The sequence below is a fragment of the Pezoporus flaviventris genome, unplaced genomic scaffold (genome assembly GCF_033815535.1).
Source record: "Pezoporus flaviventris isolate CSIRO_AGI_PZ_B2104156 unplaced genomic scaffold, CSIRO_AGI_Pfla_v1 ptg000116l, whole genome shotgun sequence".
Lineage (NCBI taxonomy): Eukaryota > Metazoa > Chordata > Aves > Psittaciformes > Psittacidae > Pezoporus > Pezoporus flaviventris.
Genome location: NW_026892664.1, coordinates 2,739,054 through 2,759,306, shown reverse-complemented (window position 1 = coordinate 2,759,306; position 20,253 = coordinate 2,739,054). Strand labels below are relative to the sequence as shown.

Sequence of the window (20,253 nt, the reverse complement as noted above, 5' to 3'; positions counted from 1 at the left end):
TGACACATCTATGAATCTATGATGCCTCCAACTCCTCCATGACTCCTCTATGACTCCTCCATGACTCCTCTATGACTCCTCCATGACCCCTCTATGACTCCTCCATGACCCCTCTATGACTCCTCCATGAAAGCTATACGACTCCTCTATTACTCCACTATGACTCCTTCCTGATTCCTCCAAGGCTCCTCTATGACACATCTATGACTCTATGACTCCTCTGTGAATCTCTGACTCTTTTCTGACTCCTCTCTTACTCCTCTCTGACTCCTCTATGATTCCTCTTTGACTATTCTATGACTCCTGTATGAATCCAATATGACTCCTCTATGATTTCATTATGACTCCACCACGACTCATCTATGAATCCTCCTTAACTCCTCCATAACGCCTCTATGACACATCTGTGACTCTGTGACACCTCTATGACTCTCTGACTCCTCTCTGACTCCTCTCTGAATCCTCTATGATTCCTCTATGACTCCACTTTGACCATTCTATGACTCCTCTATGACTCCACTATGACTCCACTATAACTCCACTATAAATCCTCTATGACTCATCTGTGACTATTCAATGAACCCTCTAATAGTCCTATATGACTCCTCTAAGATGCCTCTAAGAATCTTCTTTGACTCCTCTAGGACTCCTCTATGAGTCCCCTAGGACTCTTCTATGACTCCAGTATGACTCCTCTATGACTCATCTACAACTCCTCCATGACTCCCCTATGACTCCTCTATGAGTCCCCTATGACACGCCTATGACTCCGCTATGACTTCTCTATGACTCTTCCATGACTCCTCCATGACTATTCCATGACTTCTCTATGACTCCATTATGACTCCAATATAACTCCTCTATGACTCCTCTATGACTCTTCCATGACTCTTATATGACTCCTCTATGACACCTCTATGACTACTCTATGACTCCTCTATGTCTCCACTATGACTTCTCCGACTACTCTATGACTCCTGTGACTCCTCTCTGATTCCTCTATGACACATGTATGAATTTATGACTTCTCTATGACTCCTCCATGACCCCTCTATGACTCCTCTATGACCACTAAATGAAACTTCTATGACTTCTCTACGACCTGTCTATGACTCCGCTATGCCCTTATGACACAATGGCTCCTCTATAACTCCTCTATGACACCTCCATGATTCCTCCATGACTCTTCTATGACTTCTCTATGACTCTCTATGACTCCCCTGTGAATGCTGTATGACTCCTCTATGACTCCTTTATGACTCCTCTATGACTGATATTTGACTGCTCTATGACTCCTCTATGACTCCTTTATGACTCCTCTATGACTGATATTTGACTGCTCTATGACTCCTCTATGACACCCCTATGACTCTATGACACTATGACTCTTCTATGACCCCTCTTTGACTCTAGGACAGTATGACTCCTCTATGACTCCTCTATGACTTCTCTATGACTTCTCTATGACCCCTCTATGAGTCCTCTATGACTCCTCTGACTCCTCTGACTCCTCTGACTCCTCTATGGCTCTTCTATGACTCTTTTATGACTCCCCTATGATTCCTGAATGTCTCCTCTATAACTCTATGAAACCTTTATGACTCCTCTATGACACATCTATGATGCTTCTATGACGCATCTATGACCCCTCTGACTCCACTATGACTACTATGACTCCTCTGAGTCGTCAATGAGCCCCCGACTCTTCTATGACTCCTCTATGACTCCTCTATAACACTATGACTCCTCTACGACTCCTCTATGAGTCCTCTATGACACCTCCATGACTCTATGACTCCTCTCCGAATCCTCTATGAGTCTTGGACAGGATGACTTTTCTATGACACCTCTATGATGCCTCTGTGACGCCTCTATGACCCGTCTATGACCCGTCTATGACTCCTCCATGACTCCTCTATGAAACCTCTATGAAACCTCTGTGACTCCTCTATGACTCTATGACTTCTCTATGACTGCCCTATGACTCTCTGATTCCTCTGTGACTCCTCTCTGACTTTTCTAGGACACCTCTATGACACCTCTGTGACTCCTCTATGTCACTATGACTCCTCTATGACTCGTCCATGACTCCTCTATGACTACATTGTTACTGCTGTATGACTGCTCTATGACTTCTCGATGACACCTCTGTGACTTTTGACATCAAGACTCCTCTCAGACTCCTGTATGACTCCTTCATGACTCCTCTATGACTCCTCCATGAATCCTCCATGACACCTCTATGACTCCGCTATGACTTCTCCATGACCCCTCTGTGACTCCTCTATGACCACTCAATGACCCATCTATGAGTCCTCTATGACCCCTCCATGACTCCTCTACGACTGCTCTATGACCTCTCTATGACTCATCCAGGACTCCTGGATGACTTCTCTAGGACTCCTCTATGACACCTCTATGACTCCTCTATGACTCCTCTATGACTCCCCTAAGACACCTCTATGACTCCTCTATGACACCTCTATGATGCCACTATGATGCCTCTATGACCCCTCTATGACCCCCATTGTAACTCTACTATGACTCCTAAGATTGCTCTATGAGCCGTCTGTTAGCCATCTGACTCCTCTATGCCTCCTCTACAACACTATGACTCTTCTACGACTCCCCTACGATATTACTGACCACCTTTACAGCAGTGAAGATAAAGGAACAACCTGCTCGGATACATCATTCAAGAATTAAGAAAGCACCAGAGCTACAGAAGACATGGCGGATCGAACCTTCAGGACCCTTACGTATGAAATTGCGTCGGTCATAATTTGGACTCATATGATAACTGGAGCACAAGCTTGGGACCAGAACTTACACCTGAAGTTAGTGCAGAATATTACTAATGTTTTTAATCGTACTGACTATTGGGTGTGTGCACAGTTGCCTAAATCAGGAGAAAGCCTGGATCTCCCATTAATTGGAGTTCCAATTCCAAACACTGCCTCATGGACAAATTTGTGGGTGAACACTAGCAATCTGTATTCGAAGGAAAGGTTAAACTTTGGAATAGTTAATCCTAACCCAGGTAATAAACATTACACCTGTGCACAAAGATGTATTACACCAGGAACCAGGGTAGGAGATCATGCTTGTTTCAATGCCACAGATGTAGGTCACCATTCAAATTGCGATCGCGCTATTAATATAGATGGTATTGTAGTTCAGTGATGGCCTGTTCCTAAAGGTACTGGTTATGTGGAGAAAATGCTTATAAGACTCTGCCCCCCAGCTGGAAGGAGGCATGCACCTTAGGTGCTGTAATACCCAATTTTACTATTATCAACAGGTATCCTTCTGGGACCTGGATTAGAAGTTTTGCTAAACGGATTAAGAGAGGGTTTAACCCTATTATTGAATGGCACACTGCATTTCATAGTTTTGTAAGAGGGCTAATTCCATCTTTGGGAGTAAGTGAATTAGAGAAGGCAATTGTAAATATCTCAGCAACCATAGAGGAAATGGAAAGTAAAAACATTGATATAATTCAGGCGGAACAACAAGAGATAACCAGCCCGTCTAAAGTGGTATTACAAAACTGAATAGCTCTAGACATGTTATTGGCATGACAAGGAGGGGTTTCTTCCATAATCAATGAAAGTTGTTGTTCCTATACAGACTGAAGTGGCAGAATCGAAACAGATCTGGAGGAAATTTGGAAACAAACTAAGATATTTCATGAAATGGCCATGGATGACACCTCCTGGGGTTTTGAAGAAATATGGAAAAAAATAACTTCATGGTTACCTGAACCTCTCCTGGTTGAGGCAACCGGTTGCAGGAATATTGATGTTATTTGTTTTACTATTGATTACTTGTGGTATGATACAATGTTCCCTCTGCTGTTGTAAATGGTCTATGATCAATTATGACGATTGGCAAAGGAACGAAATTAAGCACCAAGTAGAAACGGGAAATTATTTCAAAAAGTCTTTAGATGGTAATGGTAATATAAAAAATGTTGCAAAAGAATTTGCAAAAGGACATAAAAAGGGGGAATTTGAGAAAAGGGGGGAGGCAAAACATCACAAAATGAAATATATATACCTTTAGAATCAGTTTTAAGTAATGTTGTTTGATGGCTTTGTAACAGTAGCAATGGAAAATTACTGAGGTGCATGACACACAGAAAAAAAACAGAGCACGGCTAGAGAACAGGCTGAGAATTCTTTCTCATGTAAGATAAACCATTATAGCTGACATAGTTTTAGGCCCTTATGACCTTAGTACAAAATGAGTTAAGAAAAACAGGCTAGAAGAACAGGACACAGGGATAAGGGGTATCTGGAATGGCAGGTGTCCAGGATTGGCTGCAGTTAAGCTAATTGATAAGTAGAAGGACAGGAGGATTGTTATGTCTGTGGTGTACCCCTTGGGTACAGCAGCCTTGAGGGAGACCGTGCCAAGAGCTGTGCTGGAGCTGAGGGAAACCACATCCACTCTTTGCCTCCTCACGCACAACTGCAGGCTCTCAGCTTGGCCAGGCAGCAGTTACCCTTCGGAAGGCGTTTAGTTGCCCAGAGATGTCAGCCAAGAGGACTCTGATGCTGGCACACGCCTAACCAAAGGCAGCTTGTACAGCCTGGGTTCCCCTGGGTTGCCCTTGGCACCTTTATCAAAGGTAACTGCAACATGGCCTTGTCCTCTCTCCCAAGAGACCTCTGCCAATCCAATAACCTTTCACAAGGGGGATCCCAAAGGAATGCCGATCTTCCCCTGTAACTGCACTGCCACTGTCCTGCCTGTTACACTGCATCCTTCATTCCTCTCATCTTTCATAGATTTTCCTTTCAAATAACCCTTTCAAATAACTTCGATCAGATGCCCTTTGTAATCTTCCTGCACTCGGAAACCTCCCCAGTTCCCTGGAAGACAATCTGGAAGACTTGACAAAAACTACACGGTGAGACATGGCTCATCAGGGTTTAATGAGTCCCATGGTGTATTTGGGCTGAGTCTGTGAACCTCAGGTGCTGAGAGGAGACTGAGGAAAGCTCTCAAGAAGTCCAAGTCAGAAACAAAGCCCCAAGAGTGTGCAGCATTAATGGGCCCCACTGAGGGCTGCTGCTGACAAAGTCTCCCCAGGGACTCGTTAAAGCAAGTAACTGGAAGCTGTGATTACAGGGAGACAAAGGCAAAGTGCAGGTGTCTGATGGTGAGAAAACCCTTGGTTTGTTTGATGATGCAGAAAGGCCAAGCCCTGACCACAGCCCTTGGAGAAGCAGAGCCTGAAATCCTGAGGATGAAAGTTCTCCTTATAGGCCTTGATGAAAGAGGCAACTGCCATAGCCCAGGGCACAGAGGCCTTTTGTTCTTTTGGGCTTTTCAGCCATGCCAGAACCCTGACCTCTGCTGCATGCTGTCCTACACTGGCCCATGCCTGCACCTCTTTCCCTTCAGGCTGTTGACCCCCATCTTGCTTTCCCACCTAGCTCTCACCTGGCATTTCTGTACCTTCAGTCCCATCTCTGCACCCATCCCTGTCTGTTCCTTGAAACACAAAGCCATGGGCTGAGCCAGACTCCCTCTGGGTGACCTCTTGCACCACAAGTCCACCTTTTGAGAGACATTTCTCTTTCCTAACTTCGAATCTCAACCTTCCAGGCTTCACTTTGTAGAAGTTTCCTTCTCTTCCTCTTAGCAAGAAAAACTACATCATCTCTGCAGCCACATTTCACCTAGTTGTAGGCTGCTACTATAGTGTCAATTCAGCAGGTGGAGTGAATATCGCTCAGCAAGCTGATCTAAAGGGGACTTATAGAAGAATGGGTGAGGTCATCAGTATACAGAACTAAGCACCATGGGGGAGCAGTGGGAAAAGGCAATGGTCTGGATTGAGAACTTCTTGGCAAGAGCCAAAAGGAAAGGTGGTGTCCTTGGGTGCAAGGTACCCCATGCTCTGGGGACAGGCACCTCATCTGGGACAGCTTCCTGCCTGTAGCACCCTCTCTGCTGCACACACCCCACTCCCTGCCCGCACTCTCAAGTGTCTCACAGAAGCTTTGCACTTCCCTGCAGCAGCGACTCCTCACTGCAGGAGGTTCCTGCATTCCCCAGGCTCAGGGATGGATGCTGCATTCCAGGCAAGTTTGGGTAGTGCAGGAGAGGGAGACAGGAAGGTGGGCTCATGGGGCATGATGAGCAGCGTTCGGGCACCCCCAGCAGTGGGCATTCCCCATGTGCCACGCTGAGGCATGTTCCCATGAGGGAAAGTTCTCAGATAGCCTGGGCAGGGAGTGGGGGGAAAGTGCAGCCCAGCCCGGGGAAGGGTGCGTTCAGGCAGCTCTCTTGGGGTCTGGCACTGGAGGTGGCTGCTGGCCATGCTCTGCTACACGCAGTCCTCTGCTTCTGCCCATGAGAGATCTGTGACCTGCCCTTTGAAACCGTGCTGCCCTGCTCTCCGCACAGGACAGATGTTTGTGGGGGTTCTTAAGATCAGTTTGTGTGTGAAGGCATCTTACAGGCAGTGCAAGTTTGAGCACAGGGGAAATGGGAAAGGACTGATGGATGCTGCAGCTCCCCTGGCTCTGCACTACGCTTCAAAGAGCTGAGAACTTCTCCCTGTTTCAATACTCTTCTGATTTTCTTTCAAAGAAATAATGTTTTATACCCCCCAAAACAACCTCAGCAATGTTAAGCCAGTAAATATATAACAGACAAAATGATTCTAAGGCCATGCTGAGCTTCAGTTGTACAGCCCACACGCATCCAAATCATGAGTACATGTAGAAAACTTTACAGCCAAGTTGTATTTCATCTGACATGCGTTGTGCAAAGCAGAGCTGGACTTCACTGCTTCAGAGCAAAGGTGACTCCCATCCAATCCAGCCTTGAACATTGCCAGGGATGGGGCAGCCACAGCTTCTCTGGGCACCCTGTGCCAGTGTCCCACCACCCTCAAAGGGAACAACTTCCTCCTAAAGTCAAGCTAAATATCCCCTTTTTTCAGCTTAAAGCCATTCCCCCTTGTGCTGTCATGGCAATAACTTGTAATACAGGGAGGCTCCAGCAGCAGCGCAGGACGGACGTGGCCGTGGACTTGTACCTGTACCTGTACACTGCCCTTCCCCGTCCTGGCCCTAGTCCTCACCTCCATCTTCAAGAGGCTGTGGGGAGCCGAGGGGGAGCGGCTGAGGGAGCCAGCAGCTGCTGAACTGGCCTGGGAGAGCGGCCCCGGGACCAAGAGGTGGGGGGAGCGGGGCTGGAGGCCGGCAGGCAGCGGCTACTGGTGGGGGATGTCAGGGCTGTCGAGGGGTAGAAGGAGGTGGCTGCAGAGCAGTGGGAGAAGGCGGTGGAGACCCGTGACCGAGCTCAGCCCCACGACGGCCGAGAGCATTCCCTGGAAGCTGCCAGCCGAGCCCCAGGAGGATGCAGGAGACCACGCAGCATTTCCCAGCAAGGCAGAGGAGGAAGATCTGGACTCAGGAAAAGGGAAGCTGGTGGTGGGAGTGCCGGCAAGCACAGCAGCTACCCCAGTCCCAGTGACAAGTACAGCAGCATCGTTTGAGAGGTCTGAAGGTTTTGAATGGCCTTTGGGTACCCTTGGGACCTGCCTGCTGATTGTGGTGGGGATCAGCATGCTGGCACACACACAGACTGTGTTTTATCCACCACCATTTTGTCTGATCTCAAAAGTTAAGCAGAGTCGAGTTTGGGTCTTGTCTATGGTTGATATTGGAGGACCAAGAGATTTTCCTCAAGGCTGTACAGTCATGAGTGGCAGGATGTGTGGGACAGTATGGGCAAGTATCTAGTAAACGAGGCCCCTCCAGTGTTTTGGAAGCATCAGAGATGGAAGGCAGCTGTATGGAGTCCCCAGCAACAAGGTGCAGAAACTGCTGAAGGGGACAGTGAATTATTTTGAGCCTGGTGGGCCCATAGCACTTCAGGCCATCAGGGCAGAGATGTAACATACAGGTGAACTCATGATGAAGGGGTGGACTTAGCAATGGACGCTATTGCCCAGGAGATTCACTTGTGTGAACACTGCACACAGCCTCTCCTGTTCTGAAAGACTGTTTTAAGAGATGAAACCTGATATCATGGACAGAACGGACTCAGCAAATCTATAGGGATTGGTCCATGCGCTAAGAAATGATCTCTTTCTCACTGTCTGTGTGTATATATGGATGTATATATGTAAGAGCAATGGCATATTGAAAATGTAGGACCTGGGCATGACGTGAATGGTATGCAATCAGGGCTGGATACTGGTTTAGCAGTAGCAGTCATATTTCACCTTAGTAGCTGGTTCAGCGTTGTGTTTTGACTTTCGGCCTGGGAGCAGAGCTGATAACAGCAATGTTTTTAGTTTTTGCAAAGTCATGTTTATTCTGACCAAGGACATTTGTGAGCCTCATGCTCTGCGAGGGAGGAGGGGAAGCTGGGAGGAATCTGAGACAGGACACCTGACCCAAACTGACCAAAGAGGTATTCCATACCACCACACGTCATTCCCAGGATGTAACTGAGAGTTACCTGGAAGGGCTAGGACTCCAGGTTAGAGGAGGTATCGGTCGGTGCTTGGTCAGGCTGCAGGGCGAGTTATCGGCCGGCTGGTGCTGAGGTGTTGTATTCTCTTCCCTTGTTACTTCCTTTATCATTAGTATTATTGGTGGTAGCAGTAGTGATTTGTGTTATACCTGACCTACTAAACTGTTCTTTTCGCAAACTGTGGGAGTTGCATTCTTTTCGATTCTCCTCTCCGTACCCTCTGGGAGTAGGGGGAGGGCAAGAAGGGGGGAAGTGAGTGATGGAGCTGCCTGACTAGTTTTAAACCACGACACTTGCCTTGCCTAGCCTTGCCTGACTTGGCCTGGCCTGGCCTTGCCTTGACGCGCCTTCCTTCCATTGCCTTGCCTTGTAATGCCTTGCCTTGTATTGCCTTGCCTTGCATTGCCTGGCCTTGCCTGGCCTTGCCTGGCTTGGCCTTGCCTGGCATTTCCTTGCCTGTCTTTGTCTTGCCTTGCCTGTCCTTTCCTTGCCTTGGCTGCCTGGCCTTGTCTTGCCTTGCCTTGCATTGCTGGCATTGCCTTGCCTTGTCTGGCCTTGCCTGGCCTTGCCTTGCCTTGCCTTGCCTGGCCTGGCTTTGCTTTGCCTTGCCTGGCCTGGCCTTCCTTTGCCTTGCCTTGCATTTCTTTGCCTTGCCTGGCCTGGACTGGCCTAGCCTGGCCTTGCCTGCCCTTGACTGGCCTAGCCTGGCCTGGACTGGCTTTGACTGGCCTTGCCTTACTTTGCCTTGCCTTGCATTGCCTGGTCTTGCCTGGCCTGGACTGGCTTAGCCTGGCCTTGCCTGCCCTGGACTGTCTTAGCCTGGCCTTACCTGGCCTTGACTGGCCTTGCCTTGCTTTGCCTTGCCTTGCATTTCCTTGCCTTGCCTGGCGTGGCCTGGCCTTGCCTGGCCTGGACTGGCCTAGCCTGGCCTTACCTGGCCTTGCCTTGCGTTGCCTTGCCTTGCATTGCCTGGTCTTGCCTGGCTTGGACTGACCTAGCCTGGCCTTGCCTGCTGTGGACTGGCCTAGCCTGGCCTTACCTGGCCTTGCATGGCCTTGCCTTGTCTTTCCTTGCCTTGCATTGCCTGGTCTTGCCTTGCATTGACTTATCTTGCCTGGCCTTTCCTGGCATGGCTTGGCCTGGCCTTGCTTTGCCTTGCATTGAATTTCCGTACCTTCCATTGCCTTGACTGTCCTGGCCTAGCCTGGCCTTGCCCTGCTTGACGTGGCCTTTCCTAGCCTTGCAGGGCTTTCCTTGCCTTGCTTTGCCTTGTCCTTCCTGGGCTGGCCTGGCCTTGACTTGCCTTGCTTTGTCTTGCCTTGCCTTACCTTGCCTTCCCTTGCCTTCCCAAGCCTGGCCTTGCCTGGCATTGCCTTGCCTTGCCTTGCCTTGCCTTGCCTTGCCTTGCCTGGCATTACCTTGCCTTGCCTTGCATTGCCTTGCCTTGCCTTGCATTGCCCTGCCTTGCCCTGCCTTGCCATGCCTTTCTTTCCCTTGCCATGCCTTGCCTTGCCTTGCCCTGCCTTTCTTTCCCTTGCCATGCCTTGCCTTGCCTTGCCCTGTCTTGCCTCGCCTCGCCTTGCCTTGTGTCTCCTTGCCATGCCTTGCCTTGCCTTTTCTTGCCTTCCCTTGAATTGACTTCCGTTGCCTTACTTTCCCTTGTCTTGCCATGCCTTGCTATGATTTTCCTTCCCTTGCCATTCCTTGTCTTGCTTTGCCTTGCCTGGCCTTCACTTGCCTTGTCTTGCCTGGCCTTCCCTTGCCTTGCCTTCCCTTCTCTGCCATGCCTTTAATTCCCTTGGCATGCCATGCCTGGCCTTCCCTTGACTTGCCTTGCCTGGCCTTCCCTTGCCTTGCCTTCCCTCGCCTTGCCATGTCTTACAATGACTTTCCTTCCCTTGCCATGCCATGCCATGCCTTGCCTTCACTTGCCTTGCCTCACCTCGCCTCTCCTCACCTCGCCTCGCCTGGCCTTAAATGGCCTTGCTTTGCTTTTCATTGCTTGACCTTGCCGTGCGTTGCTTCGCCTCGTCTCGCCAGGTCTTTCCTTCCCTTGCCTTGCCTGGCTTTGCCTCATCTCACTTTGCCTTCCCTTGCCTTGCCTTGCTATGCCTTGCCGTGCCGTGCCTTGCCATGCCTTTCCTTCCCTTGCCTTGCCTTGCCTTGCCTCGTCTTGCCTTGCTTTGCCTGGAATCACCTCACATTGCCTCACCTTGCCTCGACTAGCCTCGCCCTGCCTATCCAGGAATGGCCTTTCCTTGCCTCGCCTTGCCTCACCTTGCTTCGCCTCGCCTTGCCTCGCCTTGCCTTGCATTGCCTTGCCTTGCCTCACCTTGTGTTGCCTCGCCTCGCCATGCCTTTCCTTCCCTTGCCTTGCCTCGCCTTGCCTCGTCTTGCCTTGCTTTGCCTGGAATCACCTCACATTGCCTCACCTTGCCTCGACTAGCCTCGCCCTGCCTATCCAGGAATGGCCTTTCCTTGCCTCGCCTTGCCTCACCTTGCTTCGCCTCGCCTTGCCTCGCCTTGCCTTGCATTGCCTTGCCTTGCCTCACCTTGTGTTGCCTCGCCTCGCCATGCCTTTCCTTCCCTTGCCATGCCTTGCCTTTCCTTGCCTTGTCTTGCATTGCTTTGCCTCGCCTCGCCTCACATCGCCAGGTCTTTCTTTCCCTTGCCCTGCCTTGCCTTATCTTCCCTTGCCTTCCCTTGCCTTGCCTTGCATTCCCTTGCTTTGTCTTGCCTTTCCTTGCCTTGCCATTCCTTGCAATGCATTGCCTTCCCTGGTCTTGCTTTGCGTTGCCTTTCCTCGCCTCTAATCACCTCGCCTCACCTCTCATCGCCTCGCCTCTCCTCACCTCATATCGCCTCGCGAGGGTTTTCCTTCCTTTGCCTTGCCTTGCCTCACCTCGCCATTACTTTCCTTACATTGCCATTGCTTGCCTTGCCTTGCCTCTCCTCGCCTCTCCTTGCCTTGCCTGGACTTCCCTTGCCTTGCCTGGACTTCCCTTGCCTTGCCTCACCTCGCCATTACTTTCCTTTCCTTGCCTTGTCTTGCCTTGCATTGCCTTGCCTTGCCATGCCTTGCCTCGCCTTACCTTGCCTTTTCTTGCCTTGCCTTGCCTTCCATTGCCATGCCTTGCCTTGACTTTTCTTTCCTTCCCTTCCCTTGCCTCACCTTGCCTTACCTCTCCTCGCCTTTCCTGGACTTTAATGGCCTTGCCTTGCCTTACCTTGCCTTGCCTTACATTGCCTTGCCTCACCTCGCCTTGCCTTGCCTTGCCTCCCCTCGCCTCACCATGCCTTTCCTTGCCTCCCCTTGCCTCCCCTCGCCTCACCATGCCTTTCCTTTCCTTGCCTTGCCTTGCCTTGCCTCGCCTCGCCTTGCCTCACCTCACCTCACTCTGTCTTTATTTCTGTTGCTCTGCCTTGCCTCGCCTCACCTCGCCTCACCATGAATTGCCTTCCCTTGCCTTGCCATGCCGTGCCTTGCATTGCCTCGCCTCGCGTCGCCTCGCCTCTCCTCACCTCGCCATGACTTACCTTCCCTTGCCATGTTTTGCCTTGCCTTGCCTTTCATTGCCTCGCATCACCTTGCCATGCCATTCCTTCCTTTGCCACGTCTTGTCTTTCCTTGCCTTGCCTTGTCTTGCCGTGTCTTCCCTTGCCTTGCCATGCCTTGCCTAGCCTTGCCTTGCCTTGCCTTGCCTGGCCTTGCCTTGCCTTGCCTTGCCTGGCCTTGCCTTGCCTTGCCTTGCCTGGCATGGCCTGGCCTGGCCTTCCCTTGCCTTGCCTTGCCTTGCCTGGCCTTTCCTGGCCTAGCCTGGCCTGGACATGCCTTGCCTTGGCTAGCATTGCCTTGCCTGGCCTTGCATTGCCTTGGCTTTCCTTGCATTTCCTTGCCTGGCCTGGCCTGGCCTGGCCTGTCATGGCCTTGCCTGGCCTTGCCTTGCCTTGCCTTGCCTTACCTTGAGTTGCCTTGCCTTACCTTGCCTTGCCTTGCCTTCCCTAGCCTTGCATTGTTTTCCCTTGCTTTGCCTTCCTTTGTCTTGCATTGCCTTGCCTTGCCTGGCCTTGCTTGACACAGATCTCTTGCTGTGTCATGTGCACTTGCCAGTTACTGAGGAAAGTATCCATGGGCTGGGAAAGGAAACAGCGCAGGAGGGAATTTTTAGCTAATTGTAGCTCTTCCTGGTAAAACCTGTTTGGCTCTAGCATCTTGTTCCATATTTTCCGTGGTCACTGGAATGGGTTTCATTATTAAAAAAAGTATTTCATTTTCTACTTCCCTGTGTTCCAGGAGAAACAGCAACAAGGGCCTCCCCTTGTGCCACAGCTTGTGACACTGGGCAAGACGTGACAAGGAAAACAGATGGGCTGGTACTTGTGGAGAAGCCTGTGGCCTGTAGAGCTTCATCAGGGACAAGGACAGGTTTCTGTGTAAGCACTGACTCAGTTCAGCCCAGCTGTGCTGTAGTGAAGAGCAGCACCCCTCGCTGCCCTGTGTGGAGTCGGGGCTGGGGTGCGTGCTCCCCACCCCTTCTCTCCTGCCTGCTTTGTCTGCAGTGAAACAGAAACTCGGTTCTCTGAAGAAGTTCTTTCCTGTGAGGGTGGTGAGACACTGGAACGTGTTTCCCAGAGAAATCCCGCATGCCTCTTGTGAAACTGTTTAGGATTGCTGAAAGAATCACTTCCACACATACCAGCAAAAGTGATTTTAATGTGAATTTCTAAAAGCAGGATTCCTCAGGATTTGGTGGCGAGGCCCCACTCCACCATCTACAAAAAGAGATTGTGTCAGACTCGGCAAGGATTTATCCAGGACTGGATTCAAGTGATTTATACAGCATTGAACTGAAATCATGTGTATAGAAACTGCGAACAGAAAGGAATAAGGGAGACCCTCTTGTTGAGTCACGAGGTTCAGATTGGATCTCTTTGCTTGCTAAGCTCCCTCTCCGAGAGCAGTCTGCGTGCAGCTGGATTCCATCATAGTCTCAGGCCTGGTATTCACCTAAAGGATCACAAATGCCAGCTAGCAGCAGTTTGCATTTGTAAACTCAATCACAGGATTTCTAACATCACTTGATCACTGAAGCTAATATACACGCACCTGCAATTAAATATCCAACCTAACACAACACACTGAGATGGAGCTAGATGGCTGTGCACAGATCGAGATGCATTCCACCCTGTAACTAAAGTCGGTCCATCTTTCTCAGAGTGCTGTGCTCACCTCTTGCTGCTGTGCCAACAAACAGAGTTGTACTGAATTCCAGTTATAAATTGAGGGCGATGTTTGGTTGCTTTACTCAGTTGTTAAGAATTTCCTAAATGGGTTTAAGTACAATTATATACATGGACAGGTTTCTGCATCAACATAACTTGTCCAGCTGATTTCTATGCTCTAATGTATAGCAGAATGTTTAACAACAAACAGAATAGGATATAAATTAGTGAAATAAAGGTAGGATGTAAAATTCAACTTTAAAGCCCCAGTTGCTGTTGCTGACCATCCAACCAGGGTATCCTACCAGACATGTTCTCATGCTCAGTGCGTGGACTTCCCAGAGATAGGTTAATGGTTGGACTCGATGTTCTCAAAGGGCCATTTTCAAATTAATTGATTGATTGTAAGAAACAAAGATTTATAGCCTTAAATCTTTGTATCATCAGGCTGTTTCCCATGGCGTTTCCCTGGAGCCCCAGGGAGCCCTGGAAGGAGCCCAGGGGGCAGAGGCAGAGCCACCTTGGGCTGGGCCTCTGCAGCTGAGCTGGGACCGAGGGGAGACCTGTGAGACACAGGGAGCTTAAAGGCACTTGGCAGTGGAGGATGCTGAGGAGGAGGAGGAGGAACCTTCTGAAGGAGAAACCTTCCCAGCCCTGTTTGTGGTAAGGCACTGGGTGCAGGGCAATGCAGCTGCAGTTTCTCTCTGTAGATAAGGAGGAGGATGTGCTGCAGAGCAGGGCTTCCCCCTGCACCATGCAGGGACAGGACAAGGCAGGTCCCTTGTCCCGGGGCTGGCTGCAGGGTGTGAATGTGGGTGTGCAGCCAGGGGTGCCCAGCGCTGCCCTTGCAGCAGGGTCCCTGCAGCCCAAAGGCTGTGTGCAGGGGCAGGGACTCTGCTGCCTACCAGGGTCAGCACTCGGCCTGCCCGGGAGCTCCCCATGGAGCTCGGAGGGGGAGAGGGGAGCTGAGGGGAAGGGAACAGCCCCTGGCAGGGAAGGGAAGTGCTGGGTGGGTGACGCTGCTCCAATCTGCCGTCACTCTGAGCACTTCTTCAGAGGGTCCCTCTGAAAGACACTGAGGCATCATTTACCTGATAGGGAAGGATGCTGAGCTTTGATGTTTTTCCCTCTTGGTGGGCAGGTTGGGCAGTGGGAGCTGGGAATTTTCTTCTCTGCTTTGGGGGAGGCACCGAGAGTCTTGTGAGGGCTTGTGTGAGCTGCTCCTGAGCCCCTGCACAGGCAGGGGTGTGCAGGGCAGAGCTGAGCACACAGCCCATGGCATGGGCTCTGGGAGCACTGAGAGGGAGCAGAGCTGGGCACAGAGCAGCAGCTCCTGGCAGGGACAGCTCCAGGCAGCAGAGATATGGATGGGCAGGGAGTGGGGTGAAAGTGCAGCCCAGCCCTGGGGAGGGTGCGTTCAGGCAGCTCACTTGGGGTCTGGCACTGGAGGTGGCTGCTGGCCGTGCTCTGCTGCACACAGCCCTTTGCTTCTCAGTGTGAGAGCTCTGTGGACTGTCCTTTGAAACCGTTCTCCCCTGGTCTCAGCACAGGACAGATATTTCTTGGGCATTTAAGATCAATGTGTGTGTAGGCATCTTACAGGCAGTGCAAGTGTAAGAAGAGGGCAAATGGGAAAGGAGTGATGGACACTGAAGCTCTCTAGGCTATGTACTAAGCTGCAAAAAACTGAGACTTTTTGCCTGATGCATGTTCTCCTGATTGTATGTATGAAGAAAGCCCAGCAGTATAATGACATCACTGGTGATGACACTGAGCCTTTCCTGTCCTCCTATAATGTGCTCAGAGTCATGTGTAAACTGAACTTCTGTATCTGACACCCCTCCTGTCCTAACCTGTCACTGCCTTTTTCTCCTCTGACACTGCCCCATGCCCAGAGGCAGCAGATGTCCAACGGCAGCTCCATCACCCAGTTCCTGCTCCTGCCATTCGCAGCCACGCGGGAGCTGCAGCTCTGCCACTTCTGGCTCTTCCTGGGCATCTCCCTGGCTGCGCTCCTGGGCAACGGCCTCATCATCACCAGCACAGCCTGCGACCAGCGCCTCCACACCCCCATGTACTTCTTCCTCCTCAACCTCTCCCTGCTGGACCTGGGCTGCATCTCCACCACTGTCCCCAAATCCATGGCCAATTCCCTCTGGAACACCAGGTCCATCTCCTACACAGGTTGTGCTGCACAGCTCTTTTTCGTTGTCTTTTTCATCTCAGCAGAGTATTCTCTCCTCACTGTCATGTCCTACGACCGCTACGTGGCCATCTGCAAGCCCCTGCACTATGGGACCCTCCTGGGCAGCAGAGCTTGTGTCCACATGGCAGCAGCTGCCTGGGGCACTGGGTTTCTCAATGCTCTGCTGCACACGGCCAATACATTTTCACTGCCCCTGTGCCGAGGCAATGCTGTGGAGCAGTTCTTCTGTGAAATCCCCCAGATCCTCAAGCTCTCCTGCTCACACTCCTACCTCAGGGAAGTTGGGCTTCTTGTGGTTGGTGTGTGTTTATCATGTGGGTGTTTTCTGTTCATTGTGGGGTCCTATGTGCAGATCTTCAGGGCTGTGCTGAGGATGCCCTCTGAGCAGGGACGCCACAAAGCCTTTTCCACGTGCCTCCCTCACCTGGCTGTGCTTTCCCTCTTTGTCAACACTGCTGTCTTTGCCTACTTGAAGCCCCCCTCCATCTCCTCCCCATCCCTGGACCTGGTGGTGTCAGTGCTGTACTCGGTGGTGCCTCCAGCAGTGAATCCCCTCATCTACAGCCTGAGGAACCAGGAGCTGAAGGATGCTGTGAGGAAGCTGGTGAATGGATGGCTTTCAGCAACCATATACTGCTTCCTTTACCCTGCAAAGGGCTTCCATTGTAGGATATGAGAGGCCATGTCTTTCCTGCTTCAATTTGTGGTGATGTCTTCATGTAAATGTCAGGTTTCATCTCCTCCTGCTTAAGTAGCCACTCGTGTTGTCTGACACACAGGCTTTGTGTCAGTGGGGGTCTCTAATTGTATTTAAGTACAATAAACCATCCTGCAGAAACTTCTTCTCTGTGATATGTCCTCACATGGCAGGAATGAAGGGGAATGCAATCAGCTTTCTGGCTGCTCCAGCTCTGAGATGGCTGCTCTGTGCCTGGAGCAGGGAGGGCTCTTGGGGAGGCCAAGGGCCAGGGCTGTTGTGCTGGTGTGGGGAGATGGGATGGCATGGGGGGGGGTGCAGAGCTCTCAGGGTGTCGTGGGCAGGAGAGCAGGGGACACAGGGGTCCCTGCAGGGAACTCCCCTACAATGGCACAGGCTGGGGCTGCCTGGCTGAGAACAGCCCATGGGAAAGGTCTGGGTGGGCAGGAGCTGGACAGGAGGCAGCAAGGGAGGACAGCAGCATCGTGGGCTGTATGAGCAGGAGCACGGCAGGAGAACAAGGGAAGGGATGATCTGGAATCCTCCATCCAGGTTTCACATCCCCACTTCAGGAACGCTATTGGCAAGCAGGAGGGGGTTTAGCAACGGGCCCTCAGGACAGGCAGGGACTGGAGAACGTGCCTGTGGGGAGAGGCTGGGGAAGCTGGGCTTGTCCATCCTGGAGAAGGGAAGGCTGATGGGGACCTGAGATCTTCGGAAGGGAAGGCTGTTGGGGACTGGCTGCCTGTAGTGGCAAGGAGGACATGGAGAATACAGAGCCAGGCTCCTCACCATGGTGCCTGGTGGGAGGACAAAAGGCAGTGGGGGACAGTGACAGAGGAGAGGTTCAGCCAGGACAGAAGGAAACCTTGTTCCCATCGGCTCAGGCAAGTGCTGCATCAGGTCCCCCCACTCCCTGCCCATGTCTCTGCTGCCTGGAGCTGTCCCTGCCAGGAGCTGCTGCTCTGTGCCCAGCTCTGCTCCCTCTCAGTGCTCCCAGAGCCCATGCCATGGGCTGTGTGCTCAGCTCTGCCCTGCACACCCCTCCCGGCAGCACGGCTCTGCCCAGGGGCATCTCTGCCTCTGCAGGAACCTCACACCTGGCACTCAATGCATCCATCAATGGTGAATGGAGAAACATGGTCAGCCCCTGAGGAAAGCCTTGAGAGCTTCTTTACTCTTCAGTTACTTACTGGTGGCAATGAACAGTGTGTAGGGAGGTGAGAGAGGGTGGAGGGAAGTCAGCAAGAAGCAAGGTGATGGTTCAGGGCTTTAACAAGCCCTTACAATCAGGATGGAGCCCAGCAATGGAGAGCAGTTGGTGTCTGTAGGGGGAGGAGGAGTAGGTGTTCCTGGAGTGTGGCTGCAGGCCCTGGACAAACCAGAGGCTATCTGAGAACTTTCCCTCATTGGAACATGCCTCAGCGTGACACATGGGGAATGCCCACTGCTGGGGGTGCCTGAACGCTGCTCATCATGCCCCATGAGCCCACCTTCCTGTCTCCCTCTCCTGCACTACCCAAACTTGCCTGGAATGCAGGATCCATCCCTGAGCCTGGGGATTGCAGGAACCTCCTGCAGTGAGGAGTCGCTGCTGCAGGGGAGGTGCAAAGCTTCTGTGAGACACTTGTGAGTGCGGGCAGAGAGTGGGGTGTGTGCAGCAGAGAGGGTGCTACAGGCAGGAAGCTGTCCCAGATGAGGTGCCTGTCCCCAGAGCATGGGGTACCTTGCACCCAAGGACACCACCTTTCCTTTTGGCTTTTGCCAACAAGTTCTCAATCCAGACCATTGCCTTTTCCCACTGCTCTCCCATGGTGCTTAGTTCTCTATACTGATGGCATCACCCATTCCTCTAGAAGCCTCCTTTAGATCATCTTGCTGAGGGATATTCACTCCACCTGCTGAATTGACACTATAGTAGCAGCCTACAACTAGGTGAAATGTGGCTTCAGAGATGATGTAGTTTTTGCTGCTAGCAGGAAGAGAAGGAAACCTCTGCAAAGTGCAGCCTGGAAGGTTGAGATTCGAAGTTAGGAAAGAGAAATGTCTCTCAAAAGGTGGACTTGTGGTGCAAGAGGTCACCCAGAGGGAGTCTGGCTCAGCCCATAGTTTTGTGTTTCAAGGAACAGACAGCCATGGGTGCAGAGATGGGACTGAAGGTACAGAAATGCCAGGTGAGAGCTACCTGGGAAAGCAAGATGGGGGTCAACAGCCTGAAGGGAAAGAGGTGCAGGCATGGGCCAGTGTAGGACAGCCTGCAGCAGAGATGACAGGGTTCTGGCATGGCTGAAAGGCCCAAAAGAACAAAAGGCCTCTGTGTCCTGGGCTATGGCAGTTGCCTCTTTCATCAAGGCCTATGAGGAGAACTTTCAGTCTCAGGATTTCAGGCTCTGCTTCTCCAAGGGCTGTGGTCAGGGCTTGGCCTTTCTGCATCATCAAACAAACCAAGGGTTTTCTCACCATCAGACACCTGCACTTTGCCTTTGTCTCCCTGTAATCACAGCCTGCAGTTACTTGCTTTAACGAGTCCCTGGGGAGGCTTTGTCAGCAGCAGCCCTCAGTGGGGCCCCATTAATGCTGCACACTCTTGGGGCTTTGTTTCTGAGTTGGACTTCTTGAGAGCTTTCCTCAGTCTCCTCTCAGCACCTGAGGTTCACGGCCTCAGCCCAAATACACCATGGGGCTCATTAAACCCTGATGAGCCATGTCTCACCGTGTAGTTTTTGTCAAGTCTTCCAGATTGTCTTCCAGGGAACTGGGGAGGTTTCCGAGTGCAGGAAGATTACAAAGGGCATCTGATTTATTTGAAAGGGTTATTTGAAAGGAAAATCTACGAAAGATGAGAGGAATGAAGGACGCGGTGTAACAGGCAGGACAGTGGCAGTGCCGTTACAGGGGAAGATCGGCATTCCTTTGGGATCCCCCTTGTGAAAGGCCATTGGATTGGCAGAGGTCTCTTGGGAGGGAGGACAAGGACATGTTGCAGTTACCTTTGATAAAGGTGCCAAGGGCAACCCAGGGGAGCCCAGGCTGTACAAGCTGCCTTTGGTGAGGCGTGTGCCAGCATCAGAGTCCTCTTGGGTGACACCTCTGGGCACCTAAAAGCCGTCCGAAGGGTAACTGCTGCCTGGCCAAGCTGAGAGCCTGCAGTTGTGCGTGAGGAGGCAAAGAGTGGATGTGGTTTCCCTCAGCTCCAGCACAGCTCTTGGCACGGTCTCCCTCAAGGCTGCTGTACCCAAGGGGTACACCACAGACATAACAATCCTCCTGTCCTTCTACTTATCAATTAGTTTAACTGCAGCCCATCCTGGACACCTGCCATTCCCAGATACCCCTTATCCCTGTGTCCTGTTCTTCTAGACTGTTTTTCTTATACTCATTTTGTACTAAGGTCATAAGGGCCTAAAACTACGTCAGCTGTAATGGTTTATCTTACACGAGAAAGAATTCTCAGTCTGTTCTCTAGCTGCGCTCTGTTTTTTTTCTGTGTATCCTGCACCTCAGTAATTTTCCATTGCTACTGTTACAAAGCCATCAAACAACATTACTTAAAACTGATTCTAAAGGTATATATATTTCATTTTGTAATGTTTTGCCCCCCCCCTTGTCTCAAATTCCCCCT

General features: G+C 51.3%; 1 protein-coding gene across 1 annotated transcript; it reads left to right on the top strand.

The window, feature by feature from the left end:
- Positions 1-15,632: 15,632 nt before the first annotated feature.
- Positions 15,633-16,610, top strand: LOC133282292 (olfactory receptor 14A16-like). Its single transcript, XM_061478329.1, has one exon. It carries the CDS (start codon positions 15,633-15,635, stop codon positions 16,608-16,610), a length of 978 nt encoding a protein of 325 aa, XP_061334313.1.
- The last annotated feature ends 3,643 nt before the right edge of the window (positions 16,611-20,253 follow it).

What these genes read in the sequence shown, in the direction of transcription:
- LOC133282292 (XM_061478329.1), top strand. Translation starts at nt 15,633, where the DNA reads ATGTCCAACGGCAGCTCCATCACCCAGTTCCTGCTCCTGCCATTCGCA.